The sequence below is a fragment of the Tupaia chinensis genome, unplaced genomic scaffold, assembly GCF_000334495.1.
Source record: "Tupaia chinensis unplaced genomic scaffold, TupChi_1.0 Scaffold000622_1, whole genome shotgun sequence".
Taxonomy (NCBI): Eukaryota; Metazoa; Chordata; class Mammalia; order Scandentia; family Tupaiidae; genus Tupaia; species Tupaia belangeri.
The window spans coordinates 386,245-405,716 of NW_006160142.1; the positions used below are offsets into that span (position 1 = coordinate 386,245).

Genomic DNA, 19,472 nt, shown 5'->3' on the forward strand with positions numbered 1-19,472 from the left:
CCCTACATGAGGAATTACCTTACTAGTAATCTTGTTTCCCCCTTTCTGTTAAAAGAACTAGTTTTACTTAATTTTGTTTGAAATTCAAACCACTGAAAAATAGATTCTAATTAACTTTCCATACTGAAAATAGGTCTGAGTTATTAATTTACAGGGATTTTTTTTAAAAAAAAGTACAATAAAATGTCTCATAACTAATTCCCTTCATACAGTTCAGTGATGTGTGACAAATGAAGGGTTATGCTCTAGCTAATGGTTTCATCGTCCTCTCGAGCCACTGTATAACACTGTAGAAGTAGACAGTTAAGTGCTATCATAACATATCATGTTCAGACTATTTTAAATTTCCTACCTAGGGAAATGATACAGGATAGAGGAAAGAGACCCTGAACAAAGTTCATCAGAAACTACTATTTTTTTTTAAATTGCCATAGGGCATATGTGCTTGCCAGAAATGGAGAAATGGAGAGAGGGAGAAAGCACCCCTTCTTAACGGGGCGTGGTCATGCTGCTCCATTTCCCCTTCTCCATTCCTCTATCCTGTAAGGATTTGGGGGCGTGTATACATGTACTAAACATGTTTTTTTTTTTTTTCAATCTGCTGGTGCTGGGATTTAAACTTCAGTCAGTCATGTGGAATCTGGTTCCTATAACCATTAGTTTACAGGGTCAGCCCACATCAGAAACTTTTTTGATAGTTTCAAATGACTGACTAATGGCTGTCAGAAACTATTTAACCTGTTGTAGAACATTTCAGATGTTTGATGAAACCCATTAAAAATCTTCTAGGAAGATTTTGTTTTTATTTTAGTGTAAAGTATTAAAATTAAGAGTTTTTTGGGGACCAGCAGATGGTGTAATGTTATGTTGCTGGACTGCCATGTAGTTGACCGCAGTTCGAGTCCTGGACCTGGTGGTTTGAAACCTATGCCAGGTGGCATGTGTGTGTGTGCCTAAAATCCCGAGAGAAAAATGTAGAAGTGATCGCAGTGTGGCCACATCTCCTGGGGGTGATTTCTTGCTTTCTTCTCTCTATCTTCTGGCAAGTGCATGTGCCCTATAACAAAAAAAACTCTCAAAAAAAAAAAAATTGGGAGAGGGTGAACTGCATTGTCTAGTGGTTAAAGAACTAGATCCCTGTGGTTCTAATCTTGGTCCTGGCAGCTTAAAAACCATGCTTGATTTATGTGTGTGCATGCATGCCCAGAATCCTGATAGGATGGAGAAACGGAAAAGAAATTGTGGTGCACCCACACTTTATTGGTGGATGCTTTCTTCCTCTGTCTCTGTCACTCTCTGGTGAACCATGCATCCTCGGGCACTAAATAATGTTTTTGAGTACTGTTTAACGATATTTTCCACATATTATATACAAATTCGAAAATCTGTAGGTTAAACTCATGATCATAGAATATTTGGTTTTCAGGTAATAGTAATCACAAATTTAAAATAAGGGTGTGTTTTCATTTTTTTTCCCCTGGATTCTGTTTGATCATTGTAGATTTTTGGTGCAGTAAGTCAAGGATTTATTCTACAGTTAATCATTAGATGTCGTCATGTATATTTTCTGATATGGGAAAGCAGATAAGTTAGATAGTAATCAAGGATTGTTGAGACAGGCGTGTTTGAGAGCTTGCCCTCTGAAGTCACTATAGGTTCAAATTCTAGATTTCACTGTTTACAAGCAAGCTATTACTCTCTGAAATTCAGTTAAAAGTCAGCAAATGGGATAATTCCAGTCTCACAATTTTTAGAATTATCGGATGACATATAGAGAGTATTTAAAGCTTCTGGTACCACAGTAGGCTTTAGATTAGTGTTACTGTATCTTATGGGCTTTTTATATATTGGTTAACATATATAATTTACTTGTTAGTTTTAAAATGGGTTTATATCTAAAACCCCCAAACCCAAACATTCAAGAATACTGACTTTATAAAATGTTTATTTACTATAGGATGCCTTTAAGATAGGTAATAGTCTGGTAAGCTTATGCTGATCTAATTTTCAAAAAAAAATTATTTTTCTTAATGCCAGAGAGATAGAGAAAGAAAGAGATAGAGACAGAGGAACCCCTCCCAGTGGGATTTGGCCATACTATAATATCTGTTCTTCCATTTTTCTATCCGTGCACACACACACCTGGCATGTTTTCAAGCTGCTGGGGCCGGTCTTGAACTGCATTTGGCTATATAATACCTGGCTCTCTAAACCACTAGGTCACAGGGACAACCCTTGAAAAAAATTTATAAGTAGTTTTTCTGTTCTATACGTAGTTTACAACTAGTTATGATTAACTATACTTGCTTAGTTTTCCTGTGTTGTAGATTACCAGAGATATTAAGTATCTATTGTAGGTTTAAAAGGTAAGGATTTATGGGGGCTTAATATTTTTACTGTTTCATAAAATATATTCCTGACAGCTTTTGATTCAGTCCCTTGTCATTTCTTTTTTGTTTTGTTTTTGTTTCTATGGAGTTGGCAGTTCTGGGTAGCAGTAAATGAAATCATGTAATATTTATCCTTTTACGACTGGCTTATTTTACTTAGCATAATGTTTTCAAAGTTGTAGTATGTGTCAGAATTTTATTCATTTTCAAAGATGAATCATGTGATTTTGATAATTTTTGAAACTTATATTTCTGAAATTCATTCCCCTTTCTTCCTCCCTACTAACATTGTCCTCATTGTCTCTTGTGGGGTAATGTAATAGTTTCCTAACTAATTTATTAGCTTGTAGCCTCTGCTGCTTCTCATTCTTCAACTTCTAGTCTATCCTCCTAGAAGTTAAAGGCCTAGACTAGTGGGCTCTGAATTGTTTTGAATCCTTCTCTACCCATAATGACCATGTGACTTGGGCAAATTACTCATTATATAATAAAGATAATTTTGTCTGTTTAGAGTTGTGGTTGGAAGATTAGCAAAGACAATGTAAGGTGCTCAGCAGCACACTGCCTGGCACAGGAATGCTCAGTGCCTGTTAGCTGTTCTCTCTCTTCCTCATGGCTTCCAGACATCTGTCCAGAATATAGCCTAGCCATGTTCTTTTCCTGCTTAACACATCACAGATTGCCCTCACCTGTAGTGTAAGTAAACTTCAGGCTCCTTATTATGGCATGCAAGAATGTCCATATTCATTCTCTTCCAAAGTTTCCTATTTATTTTTCCTTAATTTCATGCCTAGTACTTTATTGGTACTGCCAAACTGTGAGTGATTCTCTGTTTAACTTTGTTTCCCAACTCTTTGCTTTTGTTTTTCTCTCTGGTTGGTGCCTGTATTTCCCCCCACCCCCTTACCTCTGGTTGGTTCTTACCCATTTATTACCTTCTCCAGAAATCTTCACCAACTCTACCTTAACCTTTCCCCCATTATTAGATTCCAGGTAACTTTTCTATGTTTTCATAGCACCCTAGGGATATGTCTGTTAAAATGTTTACACTGAGAGATGTATTTTATTCATCTTCATGTGCCTAGCATATACACACATCCCTGTATGCTAGGGTATAAGCTTTTAAATAGGATCTGTGATTAGTTTAGTTGGTTTAGAAGTTCTTAACCCTGGCTAAATATTAGGATCATTGGGACATAAAAAATGTTCGGGTCTACTACAAGGGATTTAGATTTAATTGATCTGGGGTGGATCCAGTCATAAGTGTTGAGCTTCTGAGGGGATTAAAATGGTCAGTCAAGATTAAGAACTATTGATGTAGCCCAAATCAGTATGAACAAACAATGTACTGAGTAAGGGGATAAAAGAATATATACCTTCAAGTAAGAATTTTCATTTAATTTCAGAATCCATATTGATATGCTTCTAAAAGATAAAATGCTATATCCATAGTTATTTGAATTCAAAATTCAGTTAAACTGAATAATGTTTTGAGTCTCTATATTCCATTGCTAAATTAATATCTGTCAGTTAAATTTTAAACCAGGTAATGTGACATTTTCTTTATAGGAAAAAACTAATTGACAAAAAAAATTCTGTATTTCTCTAAACATGTTAAGGTGTATTTCATGCCAAATAAGAATGGAATGGCATGGGATGCTGCTGTATCAGATAATATATAATCATCATTAACACTTTATTAGTATGGATAACTGGATTAAGTACCTGATAGGAATTAAAGAAGATTGGCCCTGCCATTATGATTATGGGTTACTGAATTTGACATAGTTTAGGTTGAAAATGTGGGGAAAAAAGTATGTTTTACTTTAGGTTTCTCTCATTTTATATTTACCCCCACTTATGGATGTGAAATCTGTACTAGCCATTGGAAAGAAAGAGTTCTTTCATTAAAGGGTACCTTAAACTAAAAAAGTTCGAAGCTGGATTTGCCAAACAAAATTTTATTTTGAAGTATCCTATTTCTTTACCTACTGTGTTAAGCCACATACAATTGAATATACCTTAGTGAAGCTGAAAGTCTTGGACACTATTGAGCTGGTATGTTTTAGAGCAGAGGAAAACAATGGAATCCAAGCCTCTTGTCAGATGATATCATCTGTTAGAACTGCTGACATTTCTTCACATTCAACTGGAATTCATAGAAGAATCAGAAGTGACTTTTCTTTAACATTCAACAGGATAAAAATATCAGTGCTTCTTAGAATAGCCAGCATCTGATTTTAATTGTTATTTGCACATTGATATCATGAGAGAATTCCTATGTTGTGAACCTTTTCTTTGCAAAAACTGGTATCTTTATAATAATGGAAAGTTATCTTTGTAAAGATTTTTGCTTAGCAGATTCTACTACTTTGTACACTGAGCCCCTGAGGTGCTTTTAAGACATGATTTTGCTGCATCAGTAAAAACAGTATTGCTGTCTCATTTAGCACATGACATGTGTTAATGCTAAGACACTGGGGTATGATCATGACTAAGCCTTATCCTCCCTTCTTCTGTATTTTCCTCTTGGGATTTTGGGGATGCATGCATACATGCCCAGTGTGATTTTTAAGCCATTGGGTCTAGGACTTGAACTGTTGAGTCAACCTTATGGGATCCAGCTGCCTTAACCTCCATGGCACCTGCTGGCACTAACTTGACAATCTTACACCTCTCCCAGAGTGAAGAGGACCTCAATAATTTAAGGAAAATAAGTTGATGCTGCATGAGCTTAGAAGCGTTCTAGAATATTTAATATTCTTTTATAAGCTTATACTTATTCAGCAAAGTACCATGGGAGTTCTGATTCATTTTGCAATAGGAGATTTTGCAGTTAAAGATTTTCAGAACTTGTTATTAAAATAATAAACCAATGGACCAACAGATGGCATAGCAGTTATAACACTGAACTCTCACATGGCCAACCATGTTTCGAGTTGCAGACCGGGTAACTTGAAAATTATGCCAGGTGCATGTGCATGTGTGTCCAAGATCCTGGGAGGAGAATGGAGAAGGAACTGTGGTATGGCCATTCTCCTTGGGGGTGATTTCTCACTTTCCCTCTCACTGTCTGTCTCTGTCTCCCTGAGGAGAGCATGCTCCCTCAGGCAAAAACCTCTTTTCAAAAAACAGCTAGTTTTGGGACTAGCAGCGTAATGGCTAGGTCACTGGACTCCCACGTAGTCGACTGTGGTTCAAGTCCCGGACCCGGTGGCTTAAACTCACGCAAGGTGCGTGTGCGTTCGTGCCCAGGATCCTGAGAGGAGAATGGAGGAGAAGGGATTGCAGTGTGGCCAGCCCCTCTGGGGGATGATTTCTCGCTTTCTATCTCTCTGTCTCTCTCTGTCTGTCTGGTGAGCACACACACCCTATAGCAAAAACCTCTCAAAACAAAAAACAAAAAACAAAAAAAAAACCCAGCTAGTTTTAACATATGGTTTAGGCATAGGATTAACCTTGTAAAAAATGTACTGTTAAAAAATCCTTAGATTTATCAAGGTGTAATTTATGCACATTAAAATTCACCTTTTTTAGGTATGTAGTTTTTAGGTATATACTATGAATTTTGTTAAATATATACAGTCATATAACCTTTATCACAACTGAAAAGGGGAGCATTTTCATCAGAGTTTCATCAGTTTCCTCATGTACCTTGGTCATCAGTCATTACCTTCTACCTCCGGTCACTCACTGATCCATTTTCTTTTCAGAAAGGTTTATATTTTCCAGAATATCAAGCACATGCAACCATGCAATAAGTAGCTTTAATATAATACATTTGAGATTTATTCATGTTGTTGTTTATATCAGTATATTCTATAATATGGATGTAATACAGTCTGTTTACCAGTTGGTCATTGGGGTTGTTTTCAGGTTTTGCTGTTTGTGAAGACAGTCTTGAAAAACTTTTATATGTAAATTTTGTGTATATGTCTATGTGTACATTTTCCTTTTGAGTAAATACCTAGGAGCGGAATTGCTAATAAACACACACACACACACACACACACACACACACACACACACATATACACACACACACACTTATAAGAAACTGTCAAACTCTTTTTTTTTTTTTGGAGAGGTTTTTGCTATAGGGCGTGTGGGCTCGCCAGACAGACAGAGAGACAGAAAGTGCGAAATCCCCTCCCAGGAGGGATGGCCACGCCTCAATCCCTTCTCCTCCATTCTCCTCTTGGGATCTTGGGCATGCACGCACATGCGCCCAGCGTGAGATTAAGCCACTGGGTCCGGGACTTGAACTGTGGTTGACTACATGGGAGCCCAGCGACATAGCCATTATGCTAACTGCTGGTCCCTCAAACTCATTTTCAGAGTGGCCGAATTCTCACTCACCAGCAATGTGTAGTGCAATTTTGCCTTTCTACCAACAATGTGTAAACTTTGTAGTTGCTTCACATTTTTGCTATAAAAACACTGTATTTCGGAGAGAGGAAATTTGTGAGTTTGAAGTCTATGTTGTTTTTTTTTCTTTTGACTTCTGCTTCATGTGCTTTATTTAAACAAAGGACAAAGGTGAAAGGTGGCAATAATTTTTTAAAATTTTTATTGTATAGTTTACATTTAGGCTGTGATTGATTCTTGTTCATTCTTGGTTATTATTTTTTATATGGTGCAAGGTTAGGATTGAATTGTGGAAATTTTTTTTTTTTTTTTTGAATGTGGATGATCAATTGTGGAAAAGACTACAGTGTCTCCATTGAGTTATCTAAAGCACACTGGTTGTCTCTAAAGTACCTTTAATGAAAATCAATCACTATATCTGTGTTGGTTTATTTCTGAACACCCACTCTTTTATTAATCTGTGTGTCCATCTTTTTTACTAGTACCATACTGTCTTGGTTATGGTAGCTTTGTGGTATGTCTGCACATCATAGGGTTCGAGTCTCTCAAATTTATTTATTTATTTATTTATTTATTTATTTATTTATTTATTTTTCAGAATAGTTTTTGGCTATAAAAAAAGTGCCAGAGGACACATGTACTTATGAAACAGAGGAAGAAAACAACCCCCAATGGGGGCATGGTTATGCTGCAATATCTTCTCCTCTATTTTTCCATCATGTTGGGATTTGGGGTACACATGAATATGTGACTGATGTGTTTTTTTCAAGTCACCAGGTCTGGGTTCGTTATATGGGATCCAGCTCCCTTAATCACTAGGCCATGTGGCCAGTCTCTTTTGGCTACTCTAATTCCTCTGTACTTCCATATAAATGTTAGAATGAGTCTGTCAATTTCTATTTAAAAAGAAAAACTGTTGGTACTGTCATTTGGGTTATGTTGAATCTGTAGATCAATCAGGGGAGAACTGACATCTTCACAGTATTGAGTCTTCTAATTTATGAACATGATATATTTTCCATTTATTTAGGTCTTTAACTCTTGTCACTATGGTTTTCTAGTTGTCACCATACATGAATCACACATATTCAGTTATGTTTTTATCTAAATATCTTATGGTTTGGGGTAATATTGTAAATGATACTTAAACATTTAGCACATCTATATTGTTACTTTAAGCTTTATTTGGTTTTCTTTGAATATTTTTTAATGTATCAAATAATGTAGTGTAAATTTAATAAATTTTACATTTAATAAATACATTTAAAATACATTTTTAATAAAGTAGGATTATTGAGAAAGAACTAATTTTTTTTGAGAGGTTTTTGCTATAGGGTGCATGTACTCTCCAGACAGAGAGAGACAGAGAGACAGAAAGTGAGAAATCATCCCCCCGGGGGGATGGCCATGCCTACAATGTTTTCTGAAGAGATTGTGCCGTTTTTTCTAGCCACCAGTACTGTGTATCATTTTAATCACATACTTGGCAGCATGTTATCACCATTGATTTTTTTTTTTCCTATGCTGTTTTTTATCTTGTGGTAAAATATACATAACATAAAATTTACTATCTTAACCACTTTTAACTCTACAGTTCAGTGGCAGTAAGTACGTTTGCACTGTGGTGCAGCCATTACCACCATCTATCTCCAGATACTTTTTATCTTCCCATACTGAAACACCAAGCCTCCTAAAGAGCACCTCATTCTTCACTCCGTCCCCAACCCCCAGTTCCTGGCAACTACAATTCTACTTTCTGTTTCTATGATTTTGACTCCTTTAGTTACCTCACATAAATCAGACAGAATTTGCCCTTTTGTATCCTTTTCCATTTAGCATACTGTCTTCAGGGTTTATCTCTCTTGTAGCATGTGCCAGAATTTCCTTCCTCTTTAAGGCTGAATAATAGCCTATTTTATGTATATACAGATTTCGTTTATCCATTCATCTGTCTATGGACACTTGGGATGCTTCCATATTTTGGCTATTATGAATAATGTGGGTATAAATGTACAAGTATCTGAAGTTCTGCTTTTCATTCTTTTGATATGGACCAAGAAGTACTGAATCATATGCCAATTGTTTTACAAATTTTATAAGGAACAGTCATACTGTTTTCCATAGAGTCTGCCAGTGTACATTCCCATCAGCAGTGTACTGGCTTTCCAATTTTTCCACATCCTCACCAATATTTTTTGATAATTGCTATCTTAATGGGTTTGAAGGTCTATCTCATTGTTCTGATTTCTGTTTCCCTAACGATTATTACATGCTTTGGGCCATTTGTATATTTTCTTTGACAAAACGTCTATTCATATTCTTTACTCATTTAAAAAAGTTTATTTCCCCCATGAGCAAGAAAGATAGAAACTATCCTCAACCAGAATCCTGAAGCCTTGATTTAATCCCAGCTTTAGCCAGCTCTGATCATGATAACAGGCATGCCTGATGTACTAGGGAGGTCTCTGGATACAAACATGGAATTCCCCCATGTTGTTCAGTCTTGGTCAGGTTTTACCTCTGTGCCACTATCTGGCCCCCTTGCCCATTTAGGAAAAAATTTGCCATAGAGCATGTGTGCTCATGTGTGTGTGTGTGTGTGTGTGTGTGTGTGTGTGTGTATGTGTGTGTTGGGGGAGATATAAAGAGAAAGGTGAGAGGAAATGAGAAATAACTCCCCAGCGGGGAATGACCACATCATAATCCCTTCTTCTCCATTTTCCCTCTTGGGGTTTTGAGCATGCACGCACACACATGTTTTTCAAGCTGGCTGGTCTTTGAACCATACAGTTAGCCATATGGAATCCAGCCTCCTTGACTACCATGCCACTGGCTGCCATCCCCCCCCTTTTTTTTTTTAAGAGATTTTTGCTACAAGGCATGTGCATTCACCAGAGAGACAGAAAGTGAGCATTCAGCTCCCTGCCCCCTGACAGGGGGATGGCCACACCTCAATGCCTTTTCCTTTGTTTTTCTCCTGGGATCTTGAGCATGTGCATGCATGCCCAGTGTGAGCTCCAAGTCACCAGGTCTGGGACTCAAACTGCAGTCGGCCATGTGGGAGTCCAGTGATGTAAACTCTACACCATCTGCTGGTCCCAAACCCTCCTCGCCCGTTTTATAACTGGGTTGCTTTCTCTCTTTTTTGGTGAATTATAGTTCTTTATAAATTCTGCATTAATCTTTATCAGATGCATAGCTTGAAAATATTCTCTCCTGTTCTGTGGGGTGTCTTTAGTCCATCAGTAGTATGCTTTTGATGTGCAGAAGTTTTTAATGCTGATGAAGTTAATTTTATTTATTTATTTATTTTTTGCTGTTTATGATATTGATGTCATACAATACATTACCAAATCTAATGTCATGCAACTTTTCCAGTAAAACTTTCCCTTAGTTTCTTCTGAATTTTACAAAACTGCTTTTGTGTTTAGATATTTGACCCATTTCGAGTTAATTTTTTGTGTATGGTAAAAAAGGTCCAACTTTATCCTTCTGCATGTGGACACCTAGTTTTCCCAGCATCATTTGTTTAAAAAGACCATCCATTCCCCATTGAACGTTCTTGTCACCCTTTTTCAAAATCATTTGACTATATATGTGAAGATTTATTTCTGGGGTCTCTAGTCCATTGATGTATTTCTCTTTATTGCCAACCACAGTAGTTGTGTAGTAAGTTTTGAAATCAGAAAGTGTAAGACTTCCAACTTGGTGGTGGTTCTTGGTGACTTCTCACTTTCTGCCTCTTTTATCTCTCCAGTGAGTACATGTACCCTATAGTAATCTTTTTCAAGATTGATTGGTTTCTGGGTCCTTTGAATTCCTCATTATTGTAGGATGGATTTTTCTATTTCTGCAAATAGAAATAGGAAAAACTTGATAGATATTGAATCTTTAGATGGCTTTGGACAGTACTGACATCTTAACAATATTAAGTCTTATAATTCATTAACACATGATGTTTTCCATTTATTTGTGTCTTCCTTAATTTCTTTTGGCAACATTTTATAGTTTTCAGTATATAAGTCTTCATCTCATTGGTTAGGTTTATTTCTGTGTTTTATTCTTTGTGATGCTATTAAAAATGGAATTGTTTTCTTAATTTCCTTTTGAGGTTGTTAATTGTTAGTGTATAGAAATGCAACAGCTTTTTGTGCATAGAATTGGTATTTTAAAACTTCACCAAATTCATTTTTTGTTCTAATCTGTGTGTGTGTGTGTGTGTGTGTAATCTTTAGAATTTTCTACATATAAAAATATGTCATGAGAATAATTTTACTTCTTTCTGATTTAGATACCTATTTCTACCCTAGTTGTCCTAGCTTGTACTTTTTATACTATGTTGAAGTGAAGTGATGAAAGAAGGCACTCTGTTTGCTAATTTTTTGTAGATTATTTTTGCATCAATATTAATCTGTTATTTAATTTTGGTGTCAGCATTAATCTAATGGTCTGTAGTTTTCTTGTAGTGTCTTTTTAATGCTTGTGTCATAAAGTAACTTCTTCAGTTTGTCAGAAGTGTTTGAGGAGGATTGGTGTTAATTCTTTTTTAGATGTTTGGTATTATTCTCCAGTGAAGTCATCTGGTCCTGGATCTTTCTTTGTAGGGATATTTTGTTTTATTACTAATTCATTTTCTTTAATAGTTCATAGATCTGCTCATATTTTCTTTTTCTTCATGATTTAGGTTGTGGGTTCCTAGGAATTTGTTTCATATAGCTTATCCAGTTTTTTGCTGTACAAGTCTCAGACCTGGTAGCTTAAAATTTACGCCAGAGGAGTGCTCATGCTTGCCCAAAATCTTGAGAGGAGAATGGAAGAGGAGGGCCTGTGGCATTGCATTCCACCTGTGGTGGTGGTGATTTTGCACTTTTCTCTCTCTCTGTCTCTCTCTGGCAAGTGCATATGCCTTATAGCAAAAACCTCTGTCTCAAAAAAAGTGAGTTATTGAAGTCTCTTCTTATAGAGCTATTTTCTTCTTTAATTCTGTCATTTTTTGTTGCATATCTTTGGGAATCCAGTGTTTGCTGCAAATATATTTATTAGGTTGTCTTAAAAGTTATTATGCATTTTTTGCATAGAAAAACATAAAAATATATCATGACTTTTCTAATGATCCAATATAATTGTTACATTTTCTTGGTGAATTGATTCCTTTATTGCTGTATGATGTTTTTTCTCTTTTTTTAAGTCCACAGTTTTTGACTTAGTCTATTTTGTCTGTAGAAACATACCTACCACAGCTCTCATTTGGTTAATATTTGCATGGAGTTTATTCTTCTGTCTTTTTATCTTTTTTTTTTTTTTTTTGAGAGAGAGATTTTGCTATAGGGCGTGTGTGCTCACTGGAGAGACAGAGACAGAAAGTGAGAAATCACCCTCCAGAAGGGTTGGCCATGGCATAGTTCCTTCTCCTCTATTCTCCTCTTAGAACTTTGGGCACGTGTGCACACGTACCCGACATGAGTTTTAAGCCACGAGGTCTGGGACTGGAACTGCAGCCAACTACATGGGAGTCCATTAATGTAACCATTATGCCATCTGTTGGTTCTCTTTTCATTTCTAACATATTCATCTCCTTGGGTCTAAAGTTAGTCTCTTGTAGATAATGTATAATTGAATCCTATTTCTTATATCTTTTCTACTATTTTGTGTTTATTGATTGTGGAATTTAATCCATTTACGTTTAAAGTAATTACTGATAGGAATGGACTTACTCTTGCCATCTTGTTATATGTTTTTTGTATGTCTAGTTTTTTTTTTCCCTTTATTCCTACCTTTGCTGCCTCCCTTTGTGTTTAATTATTATTATTTTTTGGGGTGATACATTTTGATTCCTTTTTTATTTCCTTTGTGTGTATTCTATAGATATGTTCTTTGTGGTTACCATGGGGATTACATATATCTTTTTTTTTTTTAAGAGAGGTTTTTTGCTATAGGGCACGTGCGCTCGCCAGGTAGACAGAGAGAGACATAGAGACAGAAAGCGAGAAATCACCCCCCAGGAGGGATGGTCATGCCGCAATCCCTTCTCCTCCATTCTCCTCTCAGGATCTTGGGCATGCATGCACACGCGTCCGGCATGAGTTTTAAGCCACCGGGTCCAGGACGCGAACCGCGGTTGACTACGTGGGAGTCCAGCGACATAGCCATTATGCTAACTGCTAGTTCCCAAGGATTACATATATCTTGAAGTTTTAACAATTTAAGTCTTAAATTTGGTCATATGCAAAACATTTACTCCTTTACAGTTTTTCCCTTCTCACCTTATCTTATTTTGGTCATAGATTGCATCTTTATCTATGATGCATCTATTAACATGGATTTGTAATTATTTTTATGCTTTCACGTTTTAAGGACTATAGAAGGATAAAAGGAGTTATGAACCATACTTATGATACTGAGTTTTATATTTGTCCATGTACAAGGAGACTTCAAAAAGCTTATGGAAAAATGGAATTAAATACAAAGTTGTTTTGGTGCAAAAATTTTTGAAATACATGCAGTTTTTAAAAAGAATTATTTATTTATTTAAATTTTTTTTGTTGTTATTATTGTTAAATTTGGCCAGAGAGAGACAAGAGAGAGAAGGGGAAAGTGAGAAAGCAAGTCACAAGATCTGGAACTAGAACTATGGTCTGCTATGTGAGAGTCCAGCACCTTAACCACCACACTACCTGCTAGCCCCAAGGGAGCATCATCTTACAAGGCAGAAATAATGTTTTTAAGTGACCACTTGTGGAATGTTTGCTAAATTAATTTTAAATTCTGGTTCAACATTTTATTTACCTTGTTTGATTGAAGAACTTTATTGCATTTTTCTTTCTCCTTTTAGGGTTCTAATTCTCAAATGGATTTAAGCATTCAGGTAACTGGTGATTATATTAATGAAATTATTCAAATAGATGGGACTGATGATACTTCTTCCAATGAGGAAATAGAAAGTATAAAAGATGTAGATGAGAACGAATTTCTAGGGATTACTGATGCAGGAGATCGGAAGGTACTTGAAGAAGCTGACAGTGTATCAAATGAAGATTCAACTGCAAACAGTAGTGATAATGAAGACCATCACATCGACATCGTGGAAGAGGTGAGGATCACTTTTGAATTGAGACTTTATCAATTTATAAAATTTGTACTTTAGTACATTTTAGAACCAAGAGGCATAATAAGATTAATTTTATGTTTAGTATTTAAAATGAGACTTACTTGTATTAAATATTATCCTGGGGTTTAACTTTTTAATCTTACTGTAATTTAAAAATCTAACTCTATGTTTGTTGGTCTAATACAGATAGTGAGAGGTTTAGGGGATGGCAGTGAAGGTTCAAGATAGCAACCTGTGAAGAAGCACACATTTTTATACAAACTCACTTCTTTTTTTAAAAAAATTTTGCCAGAGGGTGAGTGTACTCACCAGAGAGTTGGGGTGAAGGGTTGGGGTGAGAATGCATCCCCTGTTGGGGAAGGTCATGCTGCAATCCTTTCCCCTTTGTTTCTCCCTCCTTTTGGGGTTTTGATCATGTATGTGTACATGCCTAGCATGATTTTCCAAGCTGTCAGGTCTATGTGGGATCCAGCTATCTTAACCACCATGCCACCTGCTAGCACTTTGGGGGCTAGCTAATTCTAATAAATGTATTAAGATCTGTATGGAATATGATCACTAAGAACTGTTTAAGTAGTATCAGCTTATTATTTATGGTGGCCTTACATATGTGCCAGGTATCCTACTAAGTCTAACCTGCCTTATCCTGTGTAAAAGTCCCAGTATCCCATGGGCCTTATTACTATCCTCATTTTGCAGATGAGAAAACTGCTGTGGGCAAGTTTTATTAACTTGCTCAAGGTCAGTCATATAATTACTGAAGTGGCCAAGCTAGGACTCATATCCAGATTATTTGACTTTTAAGTACAATACTATTCTGTCTTCCCACATTTGTTTATTTCTACATGTTTCTATTATCTTAAAAAAATTTTTGATGCATAATGAAATTCCTTTATGTGATCATTTTTCATCTTTAGGACCCTTTAAATTCTGGAGATGATGTTAGTGAGCAGGATGTGCCAGACCTGTTTGACACGGATAATGTAATTGTCTGTCAATATGATAAGGTACTATATTTCACCTTTTGGACATTGGGTTTATTAGTTGCATTTATAGTAGAAAGGTATGTAAAATTGTGGGAAATATGATGGTGAGTTACAGTTCACAGTTAAATATATCTTGAAACAGCTTTTTAATTCTCGAAGTTTCAGGAGTGTATTTTGGGTCTAGCACTGTGCTGTGTGGTTTCAGCAATACAGAAAAGTGATAGTCCTTGTCTTAAGGTGACAGTCTTATTGAAATAAGATGAAATAAGATGTATCTTATGAAATAATAAAATGATATACAATAAGATGGCAAGTAAATCAAAAGCTGAAATATTTGACAGGTAAGTCAAATGCCAAGATGAGTGGCATGTAAATCAAATGCTAAGATATGTAGCACAGACAGTCCTAAAAGTGGTTAGGAAATACAGGAAATCGCTTGTATTTGTAGTTCTCCACAAATCCTTCATGGATGATGTGGAGCTTTGAAATGTGCCTTGAGTGATTTGTGGGATATAGTAAAAGTATGAAGAGTAAGAATTCAGAGTAGAATAAGACTGATAAAAGGGAACTGAATTGATGTTTTGGGCTGTTGGAAAAGTCATGACACATTTTTGCATAGAAAAACATAGAAAAATGTCAGATTCCAAAGTGCCATGTTTTAAGATAGTGCACTCTGGACCTCATCACCATGGTTAGGTGTAACGCTACTGTAAACATTCATGTACAAGCATTTGTGTGGACCTGTTTTCATCTGCTTTGGTATATGTCCAGGAGTTGAATTTCTGGGTTATATGGTAATAATTTAAAAACTAAAAGACTGTTTTCCAAAGTGGGTGGATATACTATTTTACATTCTTACCACCAGTGTTTCAGGGTTTCAATTACTCCACTTCCTTGTCAGCACTCATTATCTGACTTCCTGATTCTGGTCATTCTTGTGGATGCATAGTGATTATCTCTGTGGTTTTTTGATTTGTGTTTCCCGACTGTGTAATGTATCTTTGGCCCTTTTTGTTTCAGTCACAATTTGAAATACTTAGGGAAACAAAGGACAGTGTTGCTGTGAAAATAATTTTTTAATTCAAAAATAAGATCACTTTTTGCCCTACAATATCTTATAGATATGGGAATATAGAGGCTGATAAATAACATAAAAAGGAACAGGAGATAGGAAAGGGGCAGTTCTTAGTTTGACACTTTTGTTTCTTATAAACAGTAAATTGCCTTCAACAAAGAAAATGTTATAAGGCATTTACGTTTGTATGTACTCTACAAAGAACTCTCTAGGTCATTATGGCTATAGTATCCTTTGATGAATTGTGGGAGACAACTTGTAATTCATTTCATAGTATTTTATATTTTTCAAAGTGTTTTCTCATATATTATCTTTTCCATCTTAACTGTAACCTTGTGGGGTAGATAGAAGGGGGATATTAGATGTATAAAGTAAAAAAATCTATTATATCAGAGTATTCTTTAATTAGAGAATATTTTATGAAAAAGATCAGGGAGAAGCAGCACTTGGTGAGGGAAGCCAATACAGGGGACTGCTCCCAGGCTTATTTTTGCCTCCCAACTTGTCCCAGGTATATACATCTGCCATCATTTTCTCCAGAGCCTGGTGCTGCAGACCAGGGTAGCAGCAATTGGTGAGGGAAGCCAATGCAGGAGACCACTCTAGGTTTCTTCCTGCCTCCCAACTCACTCATCTCTGCCACACACCTCTCAATTCTCAGACTTCAGGGCTTTCTGAAGTGTATACCGGGCAACCCCTTCTTTCTTCCTCAATTGAAACTCAGCAGCTCAGCCCCAGGTGTACCTGTTATCTAGAAACTGGGAGGACTTTGAATTACCAAAGTCCAGAGGCAACAGTGGAGGTTGTTGGCTGAACATCAGGAAGGTAGAGCAGCAGAGAAATCACCAATCACCTCCTCCTGCTTGGCTTTGAACACTCAGGATTAACTTGAAGAATTTAGGAAGAAATGTATAATCCACCTGATGACTAGAAACCATCTCAGAGGCACAAGAATGATGAGAAACTAAGAAAATATCTCTCCCCCAAGGGAAAATATCAATTCCTCATCATCCACAGACAATACTATGAAGCTTCTTGAAGTGTCAGATAAACAATTCAGAACATTTATAATAACAAAACTAAATGAGATACAAGAGAAAAGAGACAACAGAACTCCAGAAGATTCAAGAGAAAAGAGACAACAAGCTCCAGATGAGGAAGTCCTTTTATGATTTGAAAGAAGTAATAGACATCATAAAAAAAATTAGATGAAATTATTAGAGATGAAGACTGTAATACAGGGAATAAAAATCTCCCTCGAAAGTATTAAGAGCAGATTAAAGGGACCAGCAGGTGGCATGGTAATTAAGGCTCTGGACACTCTCACATGGCTGGCCATGGTTTGAATCATGGACCTGGTGGCTTACTTTCTCACTTTTCCTCTTTCTCTCTATCTTTCTCTGGTCAAATTAAAAATAAATGAGTGAATAAATTAAATATTTTAAAGAACATATTAAATCATGAAAAAGATTGACTCTCAAATGTAGAAGACAAAAACCTCTGACCTAGAAAAAATTATTAAAAAGACTGAGAAAATAACTAAGTAGAATGAGGATGATATATGAGAAGTACTAGATGCCATTAAGCAACCAAACATCTGGATAAATGGTATCCCAGAAGGTGAAGAAAATAATAAAGGCATTGATAATCTATTTCATGAAATCCTGTAAGCAAACTTTTCAATCCTAGAAAGGTGTTCAAATATCTAGACTTTAAAAATTACAAAGGATTCCAAATAGAATCAACCCAGGAAGATCTTCTCCAAGGCATAAAATAGCCAGATTGGCCCAAACCACAAAGACCAGATACTAAAATTTGCAAGAAAGAAACATCAAGTTACTTACAAAGGTTATCTCATCAAGTTAACATCAGACCTCTCATCAGAAACAATGACAGACAGAGAGAGACATAGAGACAGAAAGTGAGAAATCACCCCCAGGGGGGATGGTCATGCCGCAATCCCTTCTCCTCCATTCTCCTCTCGGGATCTTGGGCACGCATGCACATGCGCCTGATGTGAGTTCTAAGCCACTGGGTCCAGGACGCGAACCGCGCGGTCAACTACGTGGGAGTCCAGCGACATAGCCATTATGCTAACTGCTGGTTCCCAGAAACATCAAGTTACTTACAAAGGTTGTCTCATCAAGTTAACATCAGACCTCTCATCGGAAATAATTCAGGCAAGGAAACATTAGGGAAATATATTCAAAGTGTTAAAGGAAAAACAATTTCAACCAAGAATACTATACCGGACTAGATCATCCTTCAGATGGGAAGAAAAGATAAAAACATTCTCAGATAAACAAAACCTGAAAGAATTTACCAACACCAGGCTGCTCTTCATGAAGTTCTGAAGGGAGTGCTATACCAGGAAAACTGAAGTCAGACAGAGAGAAATAAGAGAACAAAAAACAATCAAGAAAATGGCCAACTTAATGGTAGAGACAAGTCTGGAAATAATGATAATAATGTTGCATGTTAACTTCCAGAATTTAAATAGAAAGATCAGACCACAGTAACACTGCACATTCAACAGAAGAGAGATTAATTACATGAGAATGACTTGGTGAAATAAAATTTTATGACTTTTGACTAAAACATTACTGATTTTCTTCTGTGCTTTGCTTTCCAGATTTAAGGACTGTTATTTTCTTTTGAGCTGTTGGTAGGTTCAGCAATTAGTTAAAAAAAAAACTTTAAAAAAAATTGAAACATAAACTTTTCTCCTTTCTTGACCCTTCTGGAATTGGAAAATATTTGTGAGTATTCTTATTTTGTGGCAGAATGGCTATTTACATAAGTTCAATAGTATCTGTTGCCTTGCATCAGAAAATGGAAATACTGGTTATTGCCAGGGCTTTGACTGGAATGTCATATCTGAAGTTATGACCAGAAAGCTAAGGAACTAAGTCAGATCTTAAGAAAGCCAACAGAAGCTCTTGGAAAGATTGCCTGGTACCATAAAAGTTCTGCCTGGCAGGTAAGAAGACACTACAGTTTTCTTCTTCATTTTGTCTTTTTGCCTTTTTTTTTTTTTTTTTTGCTGTAGGGAGTGTACACTCATGAGAGAGAAAGGAAGAGAGAGAGAAAGAGAAATTACCTCACAGGGAGAATGGCTGCAATCCTGTCTCTTCCAGTCTCATTTTAGGATTTTGGGTATGTACACACATGTGCCCAATGTGATTTTCAAGCTATTGGGTCAGGGACTCAAAAACTGTGGTTGACCATGTGGGGGTCCAGTGCCTTAACTATCACATTACCTGTTTGCCCCAGTATGTATGTATGTATGTATGTATGTGTATGTGTTGTGTATGTGTTTGTGTATATATGTGTGTGTGTGTGTATATATATGTATATATATATATATATATATATATATATACATATATATATACACACTTTTTTTTTTCAGTCTGAAAATAGCCACTATTTATTTACTGACCAGATTATAAAAACTATCATGGTGGTGGATACCTTAGTTCATCCTTCTAATAAGTCTGTTGATCTGATCTTCCCTGTTGCCAGAATCTCCCCCTTCTACAAAA

General features: G+C 36.2%; 1 protein-coding gene across 2 annotated transcripts in view; it reads left to right on the forward strand.

The window, feature by feature from the left end:
• The window catches only part of STON1 (stonin 1), a 133,237-nt gene that overhangs the window by 104,072 nt on the left and 9,693 nt on the right, over positions 1–19,472 (forward strand). For both annotated transcript variants that reach the window (XM_006159002.2, XM_006159003.1), the window contains 2 exons: positions 13,591–13,848; positions 14,784–14,873. In XM_006159002.2, coding sequence (XP_006159064.1) covers positions 13,591–13,848; positions 14,784–14,873 — 348 coding nt within the window. The remainder of the gene's footprint in view (positions 1–13,590; positions 13,849–14,783; positions 14,874–19,472) is intronic.